Source organism: Pomacea canaliculata, linkage group LG5 (assembly GCF_003073045.1).
Source record: "Pomacea canaliculata isolate SZHN2017 linkage group LG5, ASM307304v1, whole genome shotgun sequence".
NCBI classification, from domain to species: Eukaryota; Metazoa; Mollusca; class Gastropoda; order Architaenioglossa; family Ampullariidae; genus Pomacea; species Pomacea canaliculata.
Window position 1 is genome coordinate 27,811,886 of NC_037594.1, and position 22,960 is coordinate 27,834,845.

At 39.7% G+C, this 22,960-nt stretch overlaps 1 protein-coding gene across 1 annotated transcript; it reads right to left on the reverse strand.

Moving 5' to 3' along the window:
* Window positions 1–694: 694 nt before the first annotated feature.
* On the reverse strand, window positions 695–21,061 carry LOC112565241 (myeloperoxidase-like). Its single transcript, XM_025240600.1, has 14 exons — window positions 20,934–21,061; window positions 19,453–20,324; window positions 18,275–18,395; window positions 17,903–18,006; window positions 16,863–16,947; window positions 13,728–13,767; window positions 13,386–13,498; window positions 11,062–11,163; window positions 9,375–9,461; window positions 8,658–9,085; window positions 7,381–7,631; window positions 6,739–6,899; window positions 2,640–2,742; window positions 695–2,227 (listed from the first exon to the last, which is right to left on the reverse strand). The coding sequence occupies exons 1-14, from the start codon at window positions 21,004–21,006 to the stop codon at window positions 2,128–2,130; spliced, it is 2,640 nt and encodes an 879-aa protein (XP_025096385.1). The 5' UTR covers window positions 21,007–21,061; the 3' UTR covers window positions 695–2,127.
* Between the last annotated feature and the right edge of the window lie 1,899 nt (window positions 21,062–22,960).

Here is a 22,960-nt window from a genome sequence, read left to right on the forward strand (position 1 = left end):
TTTCTGTATATTTGACTGTCATTACTCCTTACACCAATCAGCAACATGTTCGTTCATTTTTTAGCCCTCTCGATCACTTTTTTTCGTCTATTGATTAGTTGTCAATAACTGTGGTCTTAGTCTGCTTACTAGTCCGCCTGGTCGTCTTCCTCCGCAGATTGTTATATTCTTTGGCATTAGTGTTTTCTCCCTGATCCAGCCTTGTGTCTTCTATATTTGTCTTTTATTACTTATCTTGACATTGTTTCTCCTTCCGTCATGCGGTCATGTCTCCTTGTCTCAAGCGGTGAGAGCGTGCTGCTTGGTGAGCGTGATCACATAAATCGCACATTTCCCTCCTACTCGTCGTCGTCGTCGTCGTCGTCGTCGTCGTCGTCGTCGTTGTTATTATTATTATTATTATTATTATTATTATTATTATTATTATTATTATTATTATTATTAAGCAAATCCCTGAAGGAACGGATCTTGCAGCATCCGCGACAATAGAAACGTCGAGAAAATGTTGCTATATGACCTCAGTCATTTTGTTTATTTTCACTGGAGCGCAGGCATCTGCTCCTAACGAAATCGCCATTCTCTCTCTCTCTTGCTAACTCTGTCTCTCTCTCTCACACACACACACATACACACATGCGCGCGCATGCACGTATGCGCGTAAATAAAAGAGTAAGACGACAAGTGTTAGAAGGAATCAGTTTATATCAAAATGGTTGTGAACACAAATACATAGGTATAAAAGTCGCGGCCGATTGCATTCACTTTTAGGTGTCAAACATGAACATGCACGAATAGTAACCGCGAAACATATTTATTGGTAGTATAAAATGATATAAATTATAGATGAAACATCTATTCGTGCATGTTCATGTTTGACACGGTTCTGTATGACGAATGGGTTTCTTTGCAGATTTTAAGAATCAACTTCAAGTAACGAAACGAGCTGTACCAGAAGATAACCCTCGTTTTAAACGAAATGATGTTCCCTCTCTATGCTAACGGCATCTACAATGACGTCAGCAATACTTTTATTAGCTAACGGAACTTTGTGTACCAATGGAATTATCAACAACATCTAAAAGCCATTTCACTTGTATCAACCAAGACCATGTCTCAGCGTTCTCATGTTTGTAGGATCACGGTATTCATGTTTTGCAGATCGGATCCCCTACCTAAGTACCTACTTTTCCTCCATAAGCCGGCAAGAAATCAAGAAATCAAGAACGGCCACGTGACACTTACCAGACGGACTGATTCATAATCAAATCGACTATATCCTGCTGCCGAGACGCTTCAAATCCAGCATCAACTGAACGAAGACAAGGACTAACCCAGGCGCTGACATTAGCAGCGGCTATGACCTCGGCTATGAAGAAACTCTCAAACATCCCACGAATTCACTTTGATATTGAGAAGTTGCAAGACCCAAACTTTGCAGAAGTCTTCAAGGCCACAGATGGAGTAAAATTTTGGTGAACTCGTAAACTGAACATGGTAAAATCTGATGTAAACACCTTCTCTGGATACATCACAGGCGTGCTACTATCAACAGACCAGGAGGTTTTAGTTGACAAAAATAAATAAATAAATAATAAAAATAAATAAATAAAATAAAAAAACAGCCATGGATCACGAATGACATCCTAGATCTCTGTGACCAAAAGAGGGCATTGAAAAAAGTTTATAAAAAGCAAACCCGAAGCATCTACCAAATACAAAGAAGTGAGCTGTTCCATCAAGAAAGGGATGAACTGGATCGAGAGTCACTGCCGGGACATAGAGGATGGAATGGCAGGAGGTGACAGCGAGAAGGCCTACCAACTATCAAGAACTCTCACTAAGACAGATTAGCACAAGACTTCAGTCATCGAGGACAGCAATAGCCACCTTTTCACAGAAAGCAACGGGGCCGCTATCATAAATTTATTGACGTTAAAAAGGTATTTGACGGAGCCCGGCACAAGGGGTTATGGTACGTAATTCAACACAGCAAAGAGTCTCGTTCAAGTCACAATAGCTCAACAAGTGGAGTACTGCTGAATAACCAGACATATTTTGTGATATACAGACGGAAATGTCTTTCTAATACGTCTTTCACTTTATTGCTTTGCACTTTCCCCCTAAAAGTCAATTCCTCGTCAGCCGCTGCACCATTCGGTTAACATCTTGTCGCCAAGCATCTAGTGATAATGAGGTGGGCAGTTGGGAGCAGGGCAGTCTAGGATTTCTGGAAAAAAAGAAAGGTTAAGTCAGAGAAACGAAGCCAGAAAAAAATACAAAACATAAAAATCGTATAAGACTTTATTACAAGTCATTTTACCGCAAAATAAAGGATGGACTAGTAAGTAACTTTCACTGGCATTAAGAAACCTGAAATTAATGAACAAAAACCTTTCCTTCCGTTTGAGTAGAAAATTGATGACTTTTGACTTGGACTGGACGTGCTGTGCAATATCAATATGCAGATCGAAAGGGAAAAACCAAAACAAAAGCAGGAGGAGGGAAGATGAAGTGGGAAGAACAAATTTCTTTTTTGTCGATGGTTTTAATACATCTTACTTTCTTTCGCTGGCTACCGTGCGGGGAATATTGCCCTCGTTTTCGTGCAAACCATGCAAAATTTCGTTAGCTGGACTCACTCATCTGACTCCTTCACAAATGGATTCCTCTGCACAGCTTTGATGGCCGTGTTGGCGCACATCATTGCCGCTAGCGTGCTTCCTTGAATGAAGTGTAGTTGATCTGGAGAAAATAAGATATTCTTGGAATGTTCAAACAAAACAGCAAACGTGACAAGAGAAATATTTCATTAGAAAACTCGAGAAGAATATGCATTTGCACTTCAGCACAATGCCTTCATTTATAGCTGCAAAGCCGTTTTACAGAATTTGTCAAAGACACAGTTTCTTTGGCCGAACCATACACTGACCCTTTAATCTTATAGCTCAAGTTAAAATTTATTCTTCGCATTCAATGTTTAATCAAGAGAAAGTGCCCATGCCTGAGCAAATGAATCTCTACAACACGAATTTCCAATAGAACCACGATGGCTTCCCAAAGATATTGTAGTTTTGCAGCCTCTTGCTCTTTTCTTGTTGTGATAATAACTCAAATCACGGCTGAAGTAGGACACATGCAGATAAGTACTTTTAGAAACACAGTAGTACTCCTGTTGTAGTTACTGAAAATGTAAGTCAAGTTTCTTGATGCTGAGGCTCTTAGCCTCTTCCCTAAAAGTTTCGGGATGTAGAAGAATAGTTTATATGTAATTATGTCCAAGTCGCAGCTCCGACACGATACTTAGAGATGGTTTCTGGAGATGCGAGAGTACTCTTGTAGCCTCCTTGATGTGGTTCTTGGAGCTCTGTGCATTCTGGTGATACCAAAGCAGGCGTATATTTGCTGCATTCAAACTTAATGAAAAATACTAAGTTTTTGTATTCGCTTAAAACCGCAATTTCTTAAAAAAAGTTATTCTCACCTGAGTTTCATGATTCATTGCAAATGTTCCTGTCCTTTTTGTTAGTAATTAGTTGTAGCCTTGCCAGGGAATACATTGTCCTGTGGTATCCCTTGCCCCTTACCATCTTGTTCTTAAGCTGCCCCTCTAATATCAGTAGCTAAGGTTTTCCATTTTAAAAAGAGTGTAACATTTGGCTGACTACACGTACAAGGTACAGAGTGGTTTGTTTGTTTGTTCTTTCTTTCTTCCTTTCTTCCTTCCTTTCTTTCTTCCTTTCTTTCTTCCTTTGTTTCTTCCTTTCTTTTCTTCTTTTCTTTTCTTTCTTTTCTTTCTTTTCCTTCTTTTCCTTCTTTTTTTTCTTTTCTTTCTTTTCTATTCTTTTCTTTTCTTTCTTTCTTTCTTTCTTTCTTTCTTTCTTTCTTTCTTTCTTTCTTTCTTTCTTTCTTTCTTTCTTTCTTTCTCTGTTCGGCACTAATAGTTTTCCCACTTTCAGAACAAATGTAATCCGTTATCATATTTTTTCCTTCAAGTTTGCTCACAAAGAATTTAATCAAAGGAAGATCATGGCCTTCATTTCTTATTCCGATAGTTTTATCTTCGGAAACTGCTAAGAAAGTAGGATCCCGGGTAGTGGGCAGATATTAGCTTCATTAGAGTTCTCCTGTGGTGGGCCACCATTTTATACATCTACAGCACAAAACTCATTAAACTGCCAGTTGTAACCAGACATTCCGGAGTCACGACCTCTATTCCTTGCTGAGCAATTAACCTCCTTCCTATCTTCGATTTAAAAAAAGAGGGAAAAATACCCAAATAGCCCATTTGCGACGATCAGGTTCTGCGATTCGTCATTTTCTTTACTTACACGACTTCAGTGCATGTACAAGTCTCATTAACTTTCTCCAATGGTGGCCTTACACTCTGGAGATTTCCACAAACACGTCCTTGAACCTTAATGGCTTCCAACACTGATAATGTCAGATGGTGATGGTCTCCTCGAAGAAAATAAGACCGTATTATTCTTCATTCGAATCCAACAGTGTATATGTCCACTTGTTCATACTTTGGCCTCACCTCTTCATTGTCTCAACACTAAGGACAATATGTCTTTTACAATTTTCATTATGTCTCAAACTTAAAAGTCTTTTTAACCACACTTTTTCTTAACGATTTTACGATAAAATCAAACTGTTATAAACTTCCTGTGAAACCTGTCAAAAGCGATTTTGTTGGTAAGAAACTGGAGGACAACAGATACAGAAAGCTGAAATGTTTTCAATATATACCGCCTATGCTTACAAAATCCAGAATTTTTCATCTTTCATGATTTGTAATGATTCAACGGAGATACTTTCTGCTGCTCTTATTTCACTCTGAATGCTAGGAACTTGTATGTTTTGTTTTAGAATCAGGAAAAGGATCGCCTCCATTAGGTCAGGATGACACTGCCATCCACTAACAGCAATTACTGGTCTTCATTCTCTTGCATAAATGAATACTGTGTTGAAAAAAACAATCAAAACGACAGAAAAGGAAGGGCTCAAAGTGGAGCTGATCAAATCTGAGCAGTGTTCATTGCATTCCTGATCGTTTTGTAATCTTCTGCAAAAATCTGCTTCAAAAGAATATTAAGAATATGACAGAGACTAAAATTTATTATAATGTTTGCAATTAAAATTCATGCACAATGTATCTATGATCGAAAGCACAAGGTTCTGTAGAAAACACAGATGAGTTAATAGTTAATAACAAATGACTTAATAACAACTATATACTTATTATCTTAATTATGTTCATATCTAGGAGGTACACAAGGTATTTCCTCAAGACCTCCATTGATGTCAGCAGCTAGTTTAGTTACACGGTTCCATCTCAGTTTATGATCCTATAATTCTTTCTTCACTAATCTTCATCTTTCTCTTTGGCAGCCACGTTTCCTTTAACAATGAGCTATCAAGGGAAGGGCGTGGGTGGTGCATCTGATTTAATTCTACACATGTCGGAGTCATCTCCCGTTTTTAAAATTATGATTTCTAAATTTGTGCAGCTGGCTCTAATCAGGATTTTGTTGTTAATAATTATGCTTGGACAGAATATCTTTAACATTTTCCCCAAACCTTTGGATTAAAAAGTCTCTGTTTAGTGTTTCTTAACTGAAATCTTCCAGCGTTTACTCTCAAAAGACCGAAAGATCATTCGTCCTGCAGAATCGTAATTTTACAAACAAAGGGATCCACGCGGCTCTCAAACTTAAAAGTGCTGGCAGAGAACAGATTTTAATTGTAATAAATAATATGTGTGCTCGAGATTGCATGTCCTTCTGTCGACAGATGCATCTGTAAAGAATATAAATTATTTTACTACTATACCTCAGCAAAGGGACACAACTGTGAACAAAAATTCCTCATTCAGCTCTAAGAGCATCCACAAGTCGAAGGAAAGATATCCTTTAGCTTCCGTGCTTCCTAGTCATTTTTATTCCCTCTTGTGGCGAGTTCCGCACTGTTTATTTCTAGATACGGGGGCTTCAGTTCCTGTCCATCACCAGGTGGCGCTGCCATTTCCGGTGCTCGCGCCGCCGTCTAACCACTAGACCGCTATCTTTCATTCCTTTGGAAGAGAAGAGGCTCAACGCTCTAAACTTAGGATCTGACTGAGGAACTCGACAAAATAAATTGCAAGTGGAAATAAACCCTGGATGCTCCGGCTTTGTGGCGAGACCTGGTCTCTAATTTCTCATTCCTTACGGCCTGGACAGCCATGATTCATAGAACAAACCGGCTTTTTCTTTGAAATGGTATCGCAAAGTCTGAACCTAGAGTCAACATGACCTTAAACATCATATCCGATACTAACCATAATGCTAAAAATCAGAATAAAAAATAAATAAAACAATAAAAACACCAAAAACAATGATAAAAATGAACACTCAAAAACCAAAATGGAACCAACATCTAAGAAAAACACAATCATGCTCCTGCATATTCTTTGCTGAATATTTGGGATGGAGATTAAACTTTTGGAATAAAGAAGAGACAAAAATAATAAAGAATCAAAAAGTTAGCATATCAAAATTCTACGATTAAAACTATTCTTAAATATGGTAAATAAAATCTCGTCCGACTATATCCATTGTACTTCTGAACTTTGAAACAAGGATCAAGTTTTAAAACTAATCTTCCACTTCACCTGGCTTGTGCTTTTTAAATAAAAAACATCGAGTTACAATCGAAGAAAGGGTGTGTAAAATATAAGAAGGCAGTAATCCGACCCACCAGGTGTGAATACTCCAGGTGTTTGATAAAAGAATCGATCACCGAACTTCAGGTCAAAGAACTGTCTGCCTATGATGCAAGCAAAGGTAGGTCCGACAAGCGCGCCCTCTAGCGGCGGCTCGGCAATACCACCAGTAAACAGATCGATGTCATCAACACTCCTGAAAATAAAGACAGGAAATGATAAAGGTATGATATTTCGAAAACCTGGCATCAACCTTAAGAGCAAAGTTTATGAAAGCGAATAGCAAAACTGAAGTAAACGAGAGTTGTCAGTGCTGTTAAATAGAGAGTGATAACTCAAACATCACAGCTAAAGAAAAGAAGAAAAAAAACAAACAAACAAACAAACACAAAACAAAAAACAAAACAAAACAAAACAAAACAAAAAAAAAACAAAAAAATAACAAAAACGAACAAAACAGAGTAGAAAAACGAAACGGAAATTAAACACGGACATAAAGATCTATCACAGATATCTAAACAGAAAAACATTAACAACAAAGAAGCAAAGTTCGTTAGGTCAGCCTGTGAGGCAAAAGGTCATTACAATAATTCTACTATTTCTAGACTTCGTCGATATTACTGTGCACACGTAACATGACATTGTGCAGACAAGTAGACATCATCGTTGGAACTCACATGTAGACCTCGCGAAGTGAAGCCGAGGCTTCTCCGAGAGCCACGGGATCGAAACCTGTGAGGGGCGGCAGTCCACAGAATTGTCGCCAGACATTGTAAGGTGGCAGCCCGTGGTCCCGCCCTCGTTGTATGTTGAGTGCCACCAGATCCAGCCCCTGTCGAGGGATGCTCTCAAACAGACGGTTGCGCAGGGTGGACACGAAGAAGGCGTCTAGGGATTGTGCACGTGTCGCCAAAAGACCTTCCAGTACCTACATTGGCAAAGACGATGAGGTCAACAGTGTTGCTGCTACTGCGATCACAGGTTGCTATGAATCAAAGACCATACAAAAATGTGGCTTACCCTAGCCTTACACTATTTATTCGCTCCTTTTTACATCCACCACTTTTTTTTTTTTGGAAAGAAAGAGAGGAAGGACATGTAATTCTTGATGTAAAGTTCCAGACATCTTGGGTTACTAAGCTTCATCAACGTGTTTTTTCGAGAATCGTTTTATTTCTTTGTTCAAGAGGGAACAAAACTTGAGAAAGAATTGCATAAGTGCAGAATAGCCATGATGTCTACATGACTGCAGGTGAAAAAAAAAAAACAAACTCAAGGGAAGGGAGGTGGGAAATGATGTTTTACCCTGATCCACCAACTAAAGTACAGCCAGCCCTGTAAACAGATGCCACAGGGAGAGAAAGAACAGCGTGCCCGAGATGAGAGGTGAACCCACGACAGCCAACCTTTCACTGTATTGTGACAGTTGCTAACCGTTGCGCTACCGGACCGCACTTTCAAAGAAAGGGAAGAGAACAAAAGAGGTAAAGATAGAAAAAGATAGAACGAACAAGTAACATAATGTCAAGAGAAAGACAGAAATAAAACGAATTAAAAGAAAATGAAGAAACAGTCCTTAATATATAGAATGACAAGAATAAGTTTTTCTCTTGCTGGAGGAAACCTTTTTCAGTTTTTCGTGTAATGATTTTCTGTCATCTAGTATGCAAACATTTCACCGTGTATGTAAACACGAGTCCTCGAACCCTGTTATCTGGATTTTACTTTAATGCTGTCTGGCACGCAAAGTATTTTTATCTTTTTTATATTGAATTTTAGCAGAAATACTTTTGTTTCATTTTGCCGTGTGTTTAACATGCTTTAAGCCTCTTGAACTGATGGTATAAACAATAAAGCTCAATTCACATCAGTTCAGCTCTCCCTTCCTCTGTCCCTCCCCTTTTCTCTTGCCTACCTTCATGTCAGTCTGTTGTCGTTTACAAACGAATAATACCTTTTCTAGATCTTTACGGACGAATTTTGGATTTGCAAAGGTTTGGTGAAGGGGAACATGTTCGTCTCCATATTTCAGGAAGTCCGGCACCAGCGAATGTCCGAACCGAAAGGCGGCCGTGGCGAAGACGTTGGCTATTGCAGGGTCCATGTTGTCGTCGTACGTGACCAGGACGTCGTCCAGCCGCTGTCTCTGGATAGTGGAGCGTCCCAGCACCAGCGGCAACCACAAAGTGTATGTGATGTGCTGCATCTGTGCTGCTAGGATGCTGCGTGCCGTCTGGAAAACCCACTCGTCCACCGCTGCTGGAGACGAGGAGAGGACCGAGGGCAACAGGGCGACCAGCTCCTTGGCAAGACGGTTGTGCTGTCTCTGAAACAGCACGTGCAGTGCACTCAACCCTGGCACCTCGTTGACACGAATATCTCCTGTAAACATCAAAATGTTTCGGGAATGAGGTAAGCTGGTAAACACAAATGTCGGAAATGATGGAAATCATACATTTCTAGATTCATTTCATTAGGTATGAACATACTTCACGAACTGTTGCATGGCAAATTTTCATACTTTCTTAAATTATAAATTCATAACAAAAATTAAACTTCATTTGTTTTAACATGAGCATTTACATATTGAAAATATTTATCCACCCATACATCTACGCATTCGTCCGCCAAATCAACTAAAAAAACACGTGACCGCAGAAATGCTTGCTACCTGATTTTAGACAAAGTTTATCCTCAGCATTGCAGGATCCATCATCCTGTAGTATCGGCATGTCCCCACTGCTCGATTTTAAGAGACCTGCAGTAAACAATCATAGTCAGAGAAATGGAATAGTGTTGCAAGTCGTTGCGCCACCAGGCCGCCCATACAGGGGAGAGAAAGACCGCAAGAAAGATGGGGACTGCAAGTACATAAACGATTTCCTGGAGAAGATGTTCAGTTTGTAACCACTCCCTCCCACAGGACCCACAGGCTATGTGACAACTCATAGAGTTAGAGGAATTAACTTTAAATTATTGGTAAACTGCTCGTTAGAGTTTGCTTTAATAAAAATAATTGCGATATAGATAGTAGAAGCAAAAAAAAAAAAAAAGGAAGAAAATCGAACAGGGGCAGAGAAGGAGAGAAAGAAGGACGGCTGAAATAAGCCCCTCTCTCTATTAGGTATTATTGTGGTTAGCAATCGTGTTTTTATATCCTTCTTTGATGACGTGTTCATACCGGCGATAAAACCGCTCATAAACCCAGCGAGGCATCGATCCCAGGCTCTAACAATGGAATCAATGATCATATCGCTATTTAAACAAAACCTTTTTTAAGAATAGTATTTCGTAGATGAATAACAACTTTATTGGAGAAGAAAATTGTTTATCCACTCCTTGAGAGCCAATCGGCGTTCACCTCTTTTATTTTCAAAGAAGAGGACGTTGAGCTTCAGTCACCTCTTCGTACTTGCCGCCCGTTATATCGTCAAAGACGAAATGAATGTCAGCATATATTTTTTTTTAAATTTTATTTAAAATCTGAAGTTACAAATTCTGTAACCAGGATGCAGTGGTAAGGACCAGGAAGTGTTAAAACAAATAATGTTATATAATTAAGTTTACAAGCCATCTTCACCATCTGAAAGTCGCAGTTAAAAAAAGTTGGTCAAGAATTTCAAAATGTTGATTTTTCTTAAACGATTTTATCGACAACGGTTGCTATTTGTAGGAAAGCTGACGCCATTTCCCAGTCCTGTCTTGACCTTTCCCTCCTTACTTCGAGATCAGTGTACATCTATCTTATCGTCGTGCGCTATCTTCGTCTCATCGCAGTCTCGCGGTTTCTCGTGTAGTCTAAGCTGACCATTAAGAGACTCGCCAGGCACTCGGATTCTTCGGGCTTCTCTCTCATCATTGTGATTGATAAGAAGATACGCTGACATACATGGCAAAAATCGTCTTTTTATTTCTGTTGGAGTTTTAAAAAAAGTTAGCAGCCTCAGAAAATAATGTTCTGCACAGAATGTTCGATTAACAACTCTTGACAGCTAATCGGAGTGAAGACAATATGAGGTCTGGACAAAAGCAGATCAGCAGTTACAAAAGCCAAACACGAGTCTAAAGAGGTTTTACAAAATTGTGAGCAAACTGTCGAAACTTTTTTCCATTCACATGTCTATAAACCTTTAAAGGAAGAAAGCTCTAAACGCATGCGTTCTTTAAAACTTTTTATAAAGTAGAGAGAGAGAACTTTGTGTTACGGACCTTTGAGTTAGAAAAGTTGGAGTGTGCTTTACGCTGGAATAAAATTATATTGATGGCACCTTGACAAAGCATTCGTCCACAGAAATTTTTAACGGGAAACAAAGTCATGGAAAGATGGATGAATAAATGTATGGATTGAAAATTACTACCTTGTCGAAACTCTCGCAAGGCTTGTGACTGCTCATCTGTGCTGCCGTATATCACTGAGCCATCGAGGAACGATGTCGCCTCGTTACGCTGCTCACGTGGCCCTGAAAAAGAAAAATCGAATGGTACACATACGCATATATATATAATTATATATAGAGAGATATATATACATATTCACTAGTAGTATTTTAGGGGGTTGGGAAACTTGGGGGAAGGGGAATAGGTGTTTTATCCTGAGCCAGCAATTAAGACTATATCCCGGTAAGACAGCCAGCCAAGTAAACAGATGCCACATGCAGAGAAAAAAAAATAATAACAGCGTATCCGAGACGAGAGGTGAACCCAGGGCAACCTACCTTCAGAGTATTGGTGACAGGCGCTAACCGTTGCGCTATCGGGGCACCCAAGAGAAATTGGGGACAAAAATATGAAAGGGATGGGGGGGGGGGAGGGGAGAGAGAATCTAGGGCCATGTATTTACATTTATTATCTCAATCACAATATTAATATGTGGTATTTACACCAACAGTTACCTCTGACCTTCGTAAAAGTCGTCTGCACAACGAGAAAAAGGTCAAAACTGACGCTGAGCAAAGCAATCATTAGTAACAAACACCAGTAACTGATTAGCTAATTATGTCTAACGACCAGAAAAAAGCCTGTGCCTTGTTTGTCTGCAATTGATTAGTCATTTCACTTACTGCATGCGTTGTAATTAGAACTACTGAGATCAAAGCCACATAGACGAATATTTTTTTTGTTCTCTTTATGTGTTTTTATAAAAGTGTGTCAATTATTCATTATTTTCTTTGAAAGATATCCAAAACGATAATCATAGTCATAGTATTATTTTAAATCTTTATATTAGGAAAATCAGTCTTAGTTTGCAACCATCATAAATGAAAAGGAAATAAAATAACTAAATACAGGGTTATCTGACATCGCTAAAGGGTTGCGACTCTCATCCACTCAACTTATTTTATTTTTTAAATGCAATCATCCAACGGCAGGAACTATTGTGTGTTTGAATTTTGATCTAATTTTTTTTCATTTTACTTACATGTATCGACTTCTACTTATAGGCAGAATTAGGGGAAATAACCTGTAGTTCATTAGTCCTGGAGCCGTAGTTACTTATCTCCCCTAATTGGCCCTTTACGTTTCCCTACAGAAATTAAATTACAAATTGTTTTTACTACCTTTGGACAAATGAGCAAGATTTGATATTGCATTGTCACCGGAAATGGTGAAAATGTTAGATTTCCAGAACAATGGAAAGTGGGTGACAAATTGATTACAAAATTTCCCCGAAACCCAGACATGCAGACTTACACAGTAAGTTAAGTGTGTAAAAATCTGTAGAAGGGACATGTCAAAACCAATAATATTTTTAACTTTGTAGGGGCTTAATGGAGTAGAATTCAAACTTCTCGCAGAATATATCATTAGTATTTGTGAAACAACAGCACATAGTTGTTCTTGACTTAATACTCATCTAGAAATCATTTCATGGCCGGGAATATTCAAATACAGTTTATCGTTGTGTGTGTGTGTGGTGTCTGTGTGTGTTTGTGTGTGTGTGTGTGTGTGTGTGTGTGTGTGTGTGTGTGTGTGTGTGTGTGTGTGTGTGTGTGTGTGTGTGTGTGTGTGTGTTGTGTGTTGTGTGTGTTGCTCTTTTTCTCTTAATGCATGACCTAAAGGGATGGACTGGTCAGTTTTTTGTATCATCCTTTGAGTGTTTGTCTAATTTAATCCCATTTTCCCTCTACAGTGGGCGCTGGGGTTGTGTCACTGTTGCAACTGTCACACTTGCACTGAACCAGAGGTGGCAGAGTAGAAAAACCTTTAGAGTTTGCATCCCCCCAAAATTAATCTCTTTCCCATCGTTTGTATCTAGACTAAGGCTCTGACAAAGATACGTGAACAAAAATTTATCCTTACAAAGTTTTTTCATAAAATTTTGATCACAAAATAACACAAAGTGGCATTCATTGCCAGTTTATGCAATATATTTTTTTATAACCAACTATTATCCTTTAAAATCGAAAATTGCACTATCTCATCTCAATACTCTTTGATTGTTTAAAAAAATTCATAATTATACGTTTGTGCAAAAAACGTCGCTGGTCCATGTTTCGCCCTAGTGTCCAGATTAAAGAGAGGAAATTAAAAACACATTTACTGCATTTAATGCTAGCATGCACAAATCAATTAAAACCATTCATTATCCGGACAACACCCACTCTCGGCTACAAAGAAAGAAGGAAATGAAGCAAAAAAAAAAAAACGAAAGAAAAGCAGCTTAGAATCGTGAAAATCGTACTTAGCGGAGTATTTCTGTGGTCGGTTGCAGGAAGAGAACGAAGAAAACTCATGCACGTGCTGTCTGTAAAATATGTGTCTCCCGCCGGTATGTCGATGGGAAAACATGCCTCACTGCAAAATACAATTCAAATTCGCCTCATTTAAAGAACTCAGCTGTCAATAGACATAAAATATAGTTCAAATCCCTGAATAGCTGTTGAAAAAGCTAATTTCAAGAGAAAAATAGTTGCATTTGGCATGCTTTAATAGAGTTTCAATATTTTATTTTTAGAACGGTTCAATCAGTGTCAAATGAATTGGAAACTTCGATCTGTACTTTGATGACGAGCAGAAAACTCACCTGGAAAGTCTTGCTTCTCCGCAACAGCTAAGTCCTCCATCTAAAATAAAATAATAATACTGCAGGTTTACATCCCATCTATTTATGATTATCTTGGAGAAAGGCATCCAATCAACAGAAAGTGTAGCGAGAAAGACATGAGAGTGAAGATGGTCAAGATATAGAATAGTTTACAAAACCGTTAGTGGAGTGATGTTTTGGTGGCATTGGCATGGCTCATGCATTGAAAGAATAATCCAGAAGAGCAGTAACGGCGCAACAGCAACCACAAAAACCACTGATCAATAAGCAACACTAAAGGCGACGAGGATCCAGGGAGGGACACAGAGAGAGAAGTCCGCTGGAGCCAGTCAAGCGAGGGAAGATCACTCTCTATTCATGGAAGACTGCGAGAGAACGACTCGTTTAATCTGGGGATGGCGCGACAAAGAAATCAAATCTGAAACCATCACGATGATGAATCAGGGCAAAAAGGTCATCCACGAACATGGTTTATGTTGTTAGCCACTGGGTGATGCATGGTCTAATCTACTTAAACGTCTCCAGGGAACACCAGCAAGAAGCACAGAGACGACTCCTTGAGCAAAAAATACTAAGGACAACAGCATGTCCTGACATCGTGACTGGAAGGTGACTAGTGCATTGCCACAGATTGACCCGTGTCATAGTTCAACTTAACTTTTTGGGTGTTTATTTCTGAACAAGAATTTAGTGTCAATCAGAATTGAAAGGATGAAAGGAACGAAGTTGAAAGAGGGAGCAATGTGTTCATCTAAAGAACCACAGACATTGAGCATTGCCAGACATTGCGAGCTCCAAACAAGGACTGTCACGCCGCGGGCTCCGATTTAGCCTTGTTACCTCCCCAGTCAAGGTAAATCGTATATTTTTACATGTAAAAGATTGATAATCGATGTCGTATCTACGTATTTATGAATGGAAAACTTTTGATTCTTGTGTTGTATTTACGTATTTTTCTCTGAGTAACCATTTTTTGTGATCACAGTAGTTGATTTGTACTGTTTCCTTAGAAATGCGGCAAAGATTTGAGCGTTAAGAGCTGGCAAATTAATGACTGCTGGTTGTTCAACTTTTATGGATGTATCTTGTTAAACAGCGTAAGCAATTTTTGTTGTTTGGCTGAGTTTAGTTTTCTGAATTGAGTAAAGCATCACTAATCTTGATGTCTCCCCAGCGGAAATCATAGCTGGTAGGATTTTGTTTTTGTTGTCTTGTGCTAGCTCCTTTGACCTGACAGCCAATACACACTACCTGGAAAAGCCAGAACAATTGTGTTCTTTGTAGAAAGAATGCACAACTGACCTGAGTGAGAAGCGAACCCTCTTTTTCGGCACGAGGACGGACTACCCAAACGGAAGTATCAATCCTTTGTCGTGAAGCAAGTCCGAAACTTATTTTCACGCCCTTCGCACCGAATATTTCACCTCCTAGCAGATTTATTTTGGTTTTATGCAGACCTAATCCAAATACCCAGTAAAATGTTCAGCTGAAAAGGAAAGGGCGTAGCAGGAATCGGATACTCTGGGACAAGGAACACACACGAGCACAATACTTTTTCAGCATCACAGACATGTTTCTATGAAAAATTTCTCTGCATCAGTACATACCATGCTATTCAATAGGTAAAGTTTCAACTAATTATGAATATGTGTATGTGTAGATAAATGGAAGTATGAAATGCCTATACATAACAATAATCATGCCCCATTTGGAAAGAGAATATGTCTGACCTGATGACCATATAGTTAGGTTCAAATTATATAAACATGTACATTTTCATGGGAGTTGAAGATGTCATTTCATGTTATTTAATATGCAAAGATTCTCATATTTTCTTTATCAGGACACTGCAAGGAGAACACAAGCTATAGGCAATATGTTTGTTTGTAAAATGTTAGCCGCAACCTCTCCGTGAAAACCTCAACTATGGTGGACAAAGCGAAAAGTTGTAAATGTTTATCGTGATGGGTTCACAAGAGTATTTTCAGTGATATTTCAAGAGCGTTTCTTCAAGTATGTCTGTGTGTGTGTGTGTGGTTAAAGTGCTTCGTGATTGAGAGCACTGTTAGGTTTACGAAAGGTCAAAGGTTACACAACATGAATACAGTGAACTGAAACAGTATTCAGACTAAATGTGTATTGCTATACAAGACCAAACAGCTCATCTGCGTGATTTGCTGCTGTTTTCTGCTGGTGCCCCTCCCTTTCCACAGAACCCTTCAGCCCCCTGCCGTTGACTATTAAGCAAACCTCCCACGTGACTGTGTGCACTTACTCAGGGGTGTATTGCTAATAGGCTCTAGGCACGTGCCCAGGGGCAAAGTTCTTGGTGGGGAGGGGGACAGAATTTGGCGGATTTATTTTTAAGCCAGCATGAGACGGGTTGATGGGTTGTTAGTATGTTACAATTATTATATAAAGGAGAACAGATGGATGCAGGGATGGATATAGCGAGCTCACAGCGCTCCCCCAGACCCCTAGATGAAGGAGGGAGTGGCGATAGCACGGGCACTGCACATGCCTCCATTTTTTTGTATTTTAGCGAATAAACTCTTTCTGAGAATTTAATCATGATTTTTTAGCAATTTTTTTCTATCGTTGAAAAGGAGGCGATTATTCTACCAAAATGTCTTGAACTAATTACTTACATCAATTCTGAACTCTGACATCTCATCAGTTTTTTACAATAAATTTTATGTATTGGTTGATCGAGCTCTGTAGAGACTTAAATATGATCGTCCAGACTTTTGTTATTAACATGGAGCTGTTATGCTATCAAATAAGCAATTGTGCGATGACCAGTAGGCTCTTCAGCTCCTTGACCAGTATCGTTCTTCATATCACGACTAACAGCCTTCGTGATATTAAAGAGTTGTAGACAGAGCAAGCACAACCATGTATACCACTATATAACTTTTATGGATGCTGGCTGTCAGGTTGGACAGGAGTGTCGGGACCGGCTGAGTCGAGACATGCTTTTCCACCTCCAATTTCAGAAACAGGAATCGTTCATTTATTTCTTCATCTCCGAACCAATCCTTTAACCTACTTAGCTTGTGGGGCTTCATTCAAGAGAAACCCGTTGAAATGTCGAAAGTAAAAATAAGTGCTTACCTCCTACAGTGGGCGTGCCCGTTAGGTCGTGAGCCAAGAACTGTCCAAACTGCATCAGTAGACCACTGAAGTCACTAGGTGCATCCTGCAAACGGCGACAGGGAAAAATCATTTGAAGAGATTTTGATGTAAAACATGAGGATCCACATCGCTTAGGAAATATTTTATGACAAATGACTCAAAGTTGTTGCCCATAATTATTGCCTTAGACTGTATACATAACATTGAAGAGTGACCAAGTTACCATAATTAGCTTGCCATACCTAAACAGTGATGTTATCTTAAAAGACTTAGCTTCACTCTCAGAAGAAATAGGGAAGGGTGGGCAGACCACGAGTAGGACACAGATAATGACTTTCCAACACTATTAAAATGGATAACCTTCTAGAAAAAGAAAGATACGATGGGATTCAGCGATCTTGTGAGACAGATTCCATTACAGAATATTTACGGTTATGCCATTGATCCATGACAATCCGCATATAAATATCTTACCACATTAAAATGGATAAAAATTAATAAAACAAAAATTATACGTAACACAAGAAAAAAACCGAAAGAAAACAAGAGAGAAAAAGGAAATGCCTAGATGAATGATTTATGTGGGTGAGGTTTCGTGGAGTTACCAAAGTCAACATTCAACTTATCAAACGAAGCAAACGGTGCGAAATGAGAAATGCGTTGAGCAGATGTACATCAACACCTGCTGCTCACCTGTTGGTGAAGGTAACCGGACCTTGCAGCTTGTTTGCTTTACCTTTGATGCTCGTCTGGGCTTCATTTATTATTAGACAGGTGATAAGTAATCAGTCGATGTGAGATGGCAAAGACCGTGTCAGCTTAGGCTTATTACGAGATTTGTAGAACTCGACAATGAAAACCCAGTCGACCTTTCATCTACTCTACAGCCGCATGATTGGCAATCGTATTATTGTCTAATCCTCTTCAGGTTTGGTTTTTAAGTACATGTTCACCGAAATAGACAGTGAATGTGGTGTGTGTGAACACATTTTACACAGATTAAAGTGAAGTAACCTTACCTTGACTAAATGAACTGTTCTGGAAACAAGACGAGGACTTGGCAGCGCCATGGGTTGTCTCTGACCGTTCGTTCGCTTGCTTTGATTTCGGGGAGCCCCGACACCTGAAGAGGCAACAGAGACTTGTAAGTCACCTGTACAAATACCTGATGTGCAAATAGCCCGGATGTTTGTAGTTCCAGTTTCCTAATAGTCTGCCGTCTGCTTGTGTAGAGAAGTATCAACAAATGCTTTATACATATTGACGAAAGTTTTGGATCTCGTACGATTCCCTCCGAAAATATACTCGAACAGCGTTTTCTTATTTGTATTCTTAATTAATCCGTTAATTTGTAATTAAGTCTGACCTGTCTACATGGTCTATAGGCGTACCATCAGAGTATGCAGGTGGGAGATAGCGTTTAAAGGGCTGGAAGGCCGACCCCTTGAGCGGGTGGAGAAGGTTGTTGCACGTGCCATCTGCTGTCCTCGTTTTCTCACGTCCTTCACATTCCTGTCACAGACACAGGCTCATGTGAGCTCGTATACATGCACGTGCCGGTTATAGGTCACCAGGACACGAAAAAATTGCTTACATGTTTGTGTGCGTGTGCGCGTGATGGTATCCCCACCCAAGAACATGTATGTCCTGCCAAGTATATAAACAGGTGGCGACCATGTAGCTATTTCAGCACGTGATGCTAGAATTAATGTTCGCTTTGATCCTCCCCCGCATCACTGGTCGTTTGTACGCTGGCACGTGATAAAAACGCCCACGTGACGATATCATAAAAATTATGAGTGTGTACAGGCGCTCGCGTGTTTTATTTCTTGGTATTAATGTAAGTGTGTACGTGAGCGTGCGTGTGTTGAACTGTCTCTCTCTCTCTCTCTCACACACACATGGAAATCAAACTACACCAAATGTGGTGCACCCCATCTAGCACACTGCCTCAATTTTTCTTCGTTGCATCTACATCAGTTTGGGGCACTCGTCCCACCCCCTGCCCCTCCCCCTGGATGCTGCTGTAGCTACCTCCCCAACCTTGATATCTGCCACTCATGTTCAAGTGCTTCTGTCGGTGCTCTTTCATCTCCTTTCCATCAAATTCACATCTTTCATGACTTCACTTCATCCAAGCTGTAATCCGGCTTAAAAATGATTTCGAACAAACATGTATTTTTAATCTCAATCATTTTTTTCTCTATGGTCCATGCTTTCTACCTTTTTTTCTTTTTCTTTGTGGTACCAGTCTCTATCTGCTAACATGTCCTTAATTCTTCTTTTCTTGGAATATTTTTTTATCCTTTTGAAGAAGTAGCAGGAAAGTATTTATATATTCATCTCCTACTCTTTACACAGTGATGGTCGTATAGATAATAATAGATGACTACTTACAAATTTCTTCATATTTTTTGGAGGAAAGTGTGTCCGTGTGTTGTTAGTCTTTGTTGTAATACATTTGTGAAATGGAAAAACACATTCTTTGTGTCAAAACCTACAACCGATTGTTTTAAGCTGAAACACTATAATAGTCACTAGGTCAGGGTGTGCACCTCGCCAGACTCACCTTGCGAGTAAACGTGTGAATGCTTCTTTGAACAACCAAGCATCGTGTTTGTCCGGTAATATCTGAGGCAGCTTCTTCCAGCAGCGAGCAGTCGTTGACCTTTACTATAACCTCTTCTGCAGGGCGAACGTTTCTTGAAGTCACCTGACTCACATCCGGGACCTCCCGCTTTCCTTGAGCAACCACCCCGAGAGTTTTGGGCGCACCCAGGTGTGGGTTTTTTAACACGATGAGAAGAAATTGCTGTAAACCGTCTTGTCGAGTGCTTGGGAAGCTGGAAACCAGCTTCTTATTATTCCTGAGAGAACTTCCAGAGTTCGTAAAATGTCCTTGACCTGAAGTCAGGGCACGACTTTGAGTAGACCTCGGTGATCGTCGAAGAACAAGATGCTTTCCATCTGCCGGGTTGGTGTAATATGTCACTGACTCATCCTGATTTACTGTAATTTTCTCGCGAGGTTCAACATTGTCGGGACTTTTTCTTAGCCAGCTGCCTTGGTCTGGGGTCAGAGTTCGTAGTGTAAATTTTCTCGGTGACACTGAACTTGAGTCGGACTCCAGCTTTTGCTGACCAATCTCACCGCCGTTTACTTCGTCGTTCTTGTTGCCACCAGTCTTTGCAGAGGACATGTTCATGAAGTCCTGATGAAATTGCGATGAAGCATTGACAAAGTTTTGCATGTGCTCGGAAGAAACTGATGGACTGACGGAAGATGAAAGTTTTGAACTGTTGCGCCGTGCAGCGAAAGGATGTTTGAAGACTTTGTCTTCGCGTGTCGGAAAAATGTTGTACACTGGGTGTTGCTCATCATGATGCCAGGCATGAGGGTCGTCTTTTTTCTCAATATACTGCGTATTGTAGTGTCCATCTCCTAAAAAAAACCCAAAAAACAAAAGTGGTTTAAAACAAATTCTTCACATGATGTGAACTAGAAGTCCGTGTATTTAATGAGATAGTTGAATTCTGTCCTTCATACAGCGTAATACTTTTCAGATAAGGTTTGATTGCATGTTCACGTGTCCAGACTAACTTTTCGACTAGAAAACAGAAAAAAATCATTGTATATAAGTTGTAAAATGGACACAAACACACAAAAAGACACACACAAACCACAGCCAAACGCACGCAAGCTGAAGGCACGCATACAAGCACACAAGCGCATTACACAACATGCTATTTCGTGCATCTGCAAATTTAGCAGCACCATCATTACTGTCAACAGCTGAAAGAGAAATAACAGGCTGGAAATAGCATGCTCCTTGTAAATAGAAAAGATTCGGGGAAGGAACATTGACAGCTCTCTTTGCAAGAATCTTAATATCATCTGTCAGGTGACAACAGTTTTTTCTAATTACTTGCTAAAAGAATACATCTAAAAGTTAACCATACACTGAGAAAAATATATTCCTACTCCACAGTTTCCTCTGAAAAGATAAATAAGAACCTTAGTTATTTCTTAACGGAGTGACTGTATGCATACCGATTGTCAAGAGGATGGCAGTTACACTCAATGAAAGCCAAGACCTCATCCAGTCCTGTCCTGTTGTCCACATGGCTGGTGTAAAGGGAGGGATGTCCACGCACCTCCCGTTGTTTATTATAGGAGGACAGAGAGCCTGAAACCTGATTCTCCGGAAAATCTGTCTTGTCCACCGAGCCACTGTGACTGGGAGGGTCGACATGCGACCTGAGCATGCCTCTCTACCGTTGACTTCATGGAGGCTGTAAAATGTGTTCTTGATATGTTTTTTCCTTTTTCTCAAGTGTTAAATAGAGTAACATTACTGACTGCTTTCAAATCAAAGACATTCCTAATGCATTGACACGTGAGTGGTCAAAACAAATGGCATCGTGGGGGGAGTAACTGAGTCAGACATGAAGCAGTCGTGGATAGGGAGGATAAGACTTGTACACAGGCATTAGTCAGAGGGAGGTGAAGATGGGGAGGGGAGAAGATTGAGATGTCTCAGATTTTATGCCTTTCCCCCCAAAAAACCATAAAAGAAGGACATTCTCTAAGATTTACTTCCTTCCTTCAAATTTGCAGAATATAGAAGGGATCGTTGACTACATGTCTGCGAAATGTCCACGTTTAAGAAATTTGTGTGGGTTCAAGTCAGTGTATTACGGGCTTCATTTCACCTTCTTGTCTCCTTGATTTGACTTTCTTGTATTCTCCATCAAATGGCATTCATTATTCATTAAGAGGGGCATTATAGAAACTATAGCACTCGCAATGGGAAAAGTCAGCACAATTCCACCACAGAAGAACAAAAGGAAATTTGGAAGTTAATATTCAAAAGAGTCAGAGAGTACTGGCAAACTACTTTTCCCTCATCTGAGGGATTGACTGGGGTTATTCAGTGGACTCCAAGAAAAGTGGGTATTCATATTCGGCAGACTGCCAGGAATTTATGTCAGAAACCAATGGCATTCAGAGCGAATTAATTACTAGACTCCCTACAAGGTCTGTAGGAGCACCCCAGAAATAAATAAAGAAAGGACCTACTTTTTTCTGTAATAGAAAGATTGGGCGAGTCTCCAGTGGACTGTAAAAAGTGTTGCAAGTGATCGAGGGACACTGAACGTCCATCAAGTCCCTTTTGGAATGTCTGGTTGTTTGATCATACACTCTGTATACACTTACATGGATGCGGGTATTTGTATGAATGTAATACTTAATAGATGTATTAATACATGATATGTACCTATTCATGTGTAGTTAATATTTTGAGAATTTGTTTTTAAATCTTGATTTTCATTTTTCTTTAAATCTGCGGTGTTTACCTCCCAGCGCCGGAACTCATCCAGCCTACTCAGTTTACTGGTTTGAGATGTCTTTGCACTAACAGACACACACAAACATACAAATACATTCACTCCAATGTACATATTGATACATATTTGAAGTGACAGATAGTTTTGGAGTTTCGTGGGTGAGAGCATTCTGTCAGCATTTAAAAACTTACAGACGATACCGATGAAGGTAAACCAAGTGGTTACTTGTATCTCGAACCCTAAAAGTCGATGAAAGCCATAAAATTACACGGTAGATGCTAGCAAATGGCGCAGACATGTTTAGCAATGAGACATCACCATGGTCAGATGCCTTCAAGAAATGGTTCCTCACTCAGTGTCGGGTCTCTACGACTAACGATAGTCTCTCTGGCAGGACTCGAGAAGATCATTAGCCTCTGAATGACCAATGAGCTGGTGCAGGACAATACATCCAAGTACTTTGGAAAGAAATGGGAGATTACACACTGGTCTGTAGTTTCTTTTTCCAAAATTTTTGAATTCAACTTGGCTTTTTTAAGCAGGGGTCGTACTTGTGCGTGTTTGGAACAGAGTTTCAGCGATTTTATAGGAAATAGAAATATTTAAAATAGTCATAATTGTTAGTAGAAGATCGTGTAGAGCACGAAACAAGACTAGAAGAAGCAGGATTGAGATTTTGTGATTTTTTTGGGTATTTTGAGTGATATGGACTTAAGGTACTCAACAGAA

Bases quoted from the DNA above. Each gene is read 5' to 3' on its own strand.
- LOC112565241 (XM_025240600.1), bottom strand. From the start codon at position 21,006: ATGTGGACAACAGGACAGGACTGGATGAGGTCTTGGCTTTCATTGAGT. The intron at 16,948-17,902 runs GTAAGGTTACTT...CGCCGTTTGCAG, and splicing joins GAACAGTTCATTTAGTCAAG to GATGCACCTAGTGACTTCAG. The intron at 9,086-9,374 runs GTAGCAAGCATT...TGATGTTTACAG, and splicing joins TAAACTTTGTCTAAAATCAG to GAGATATTCGTGTCAACGAG.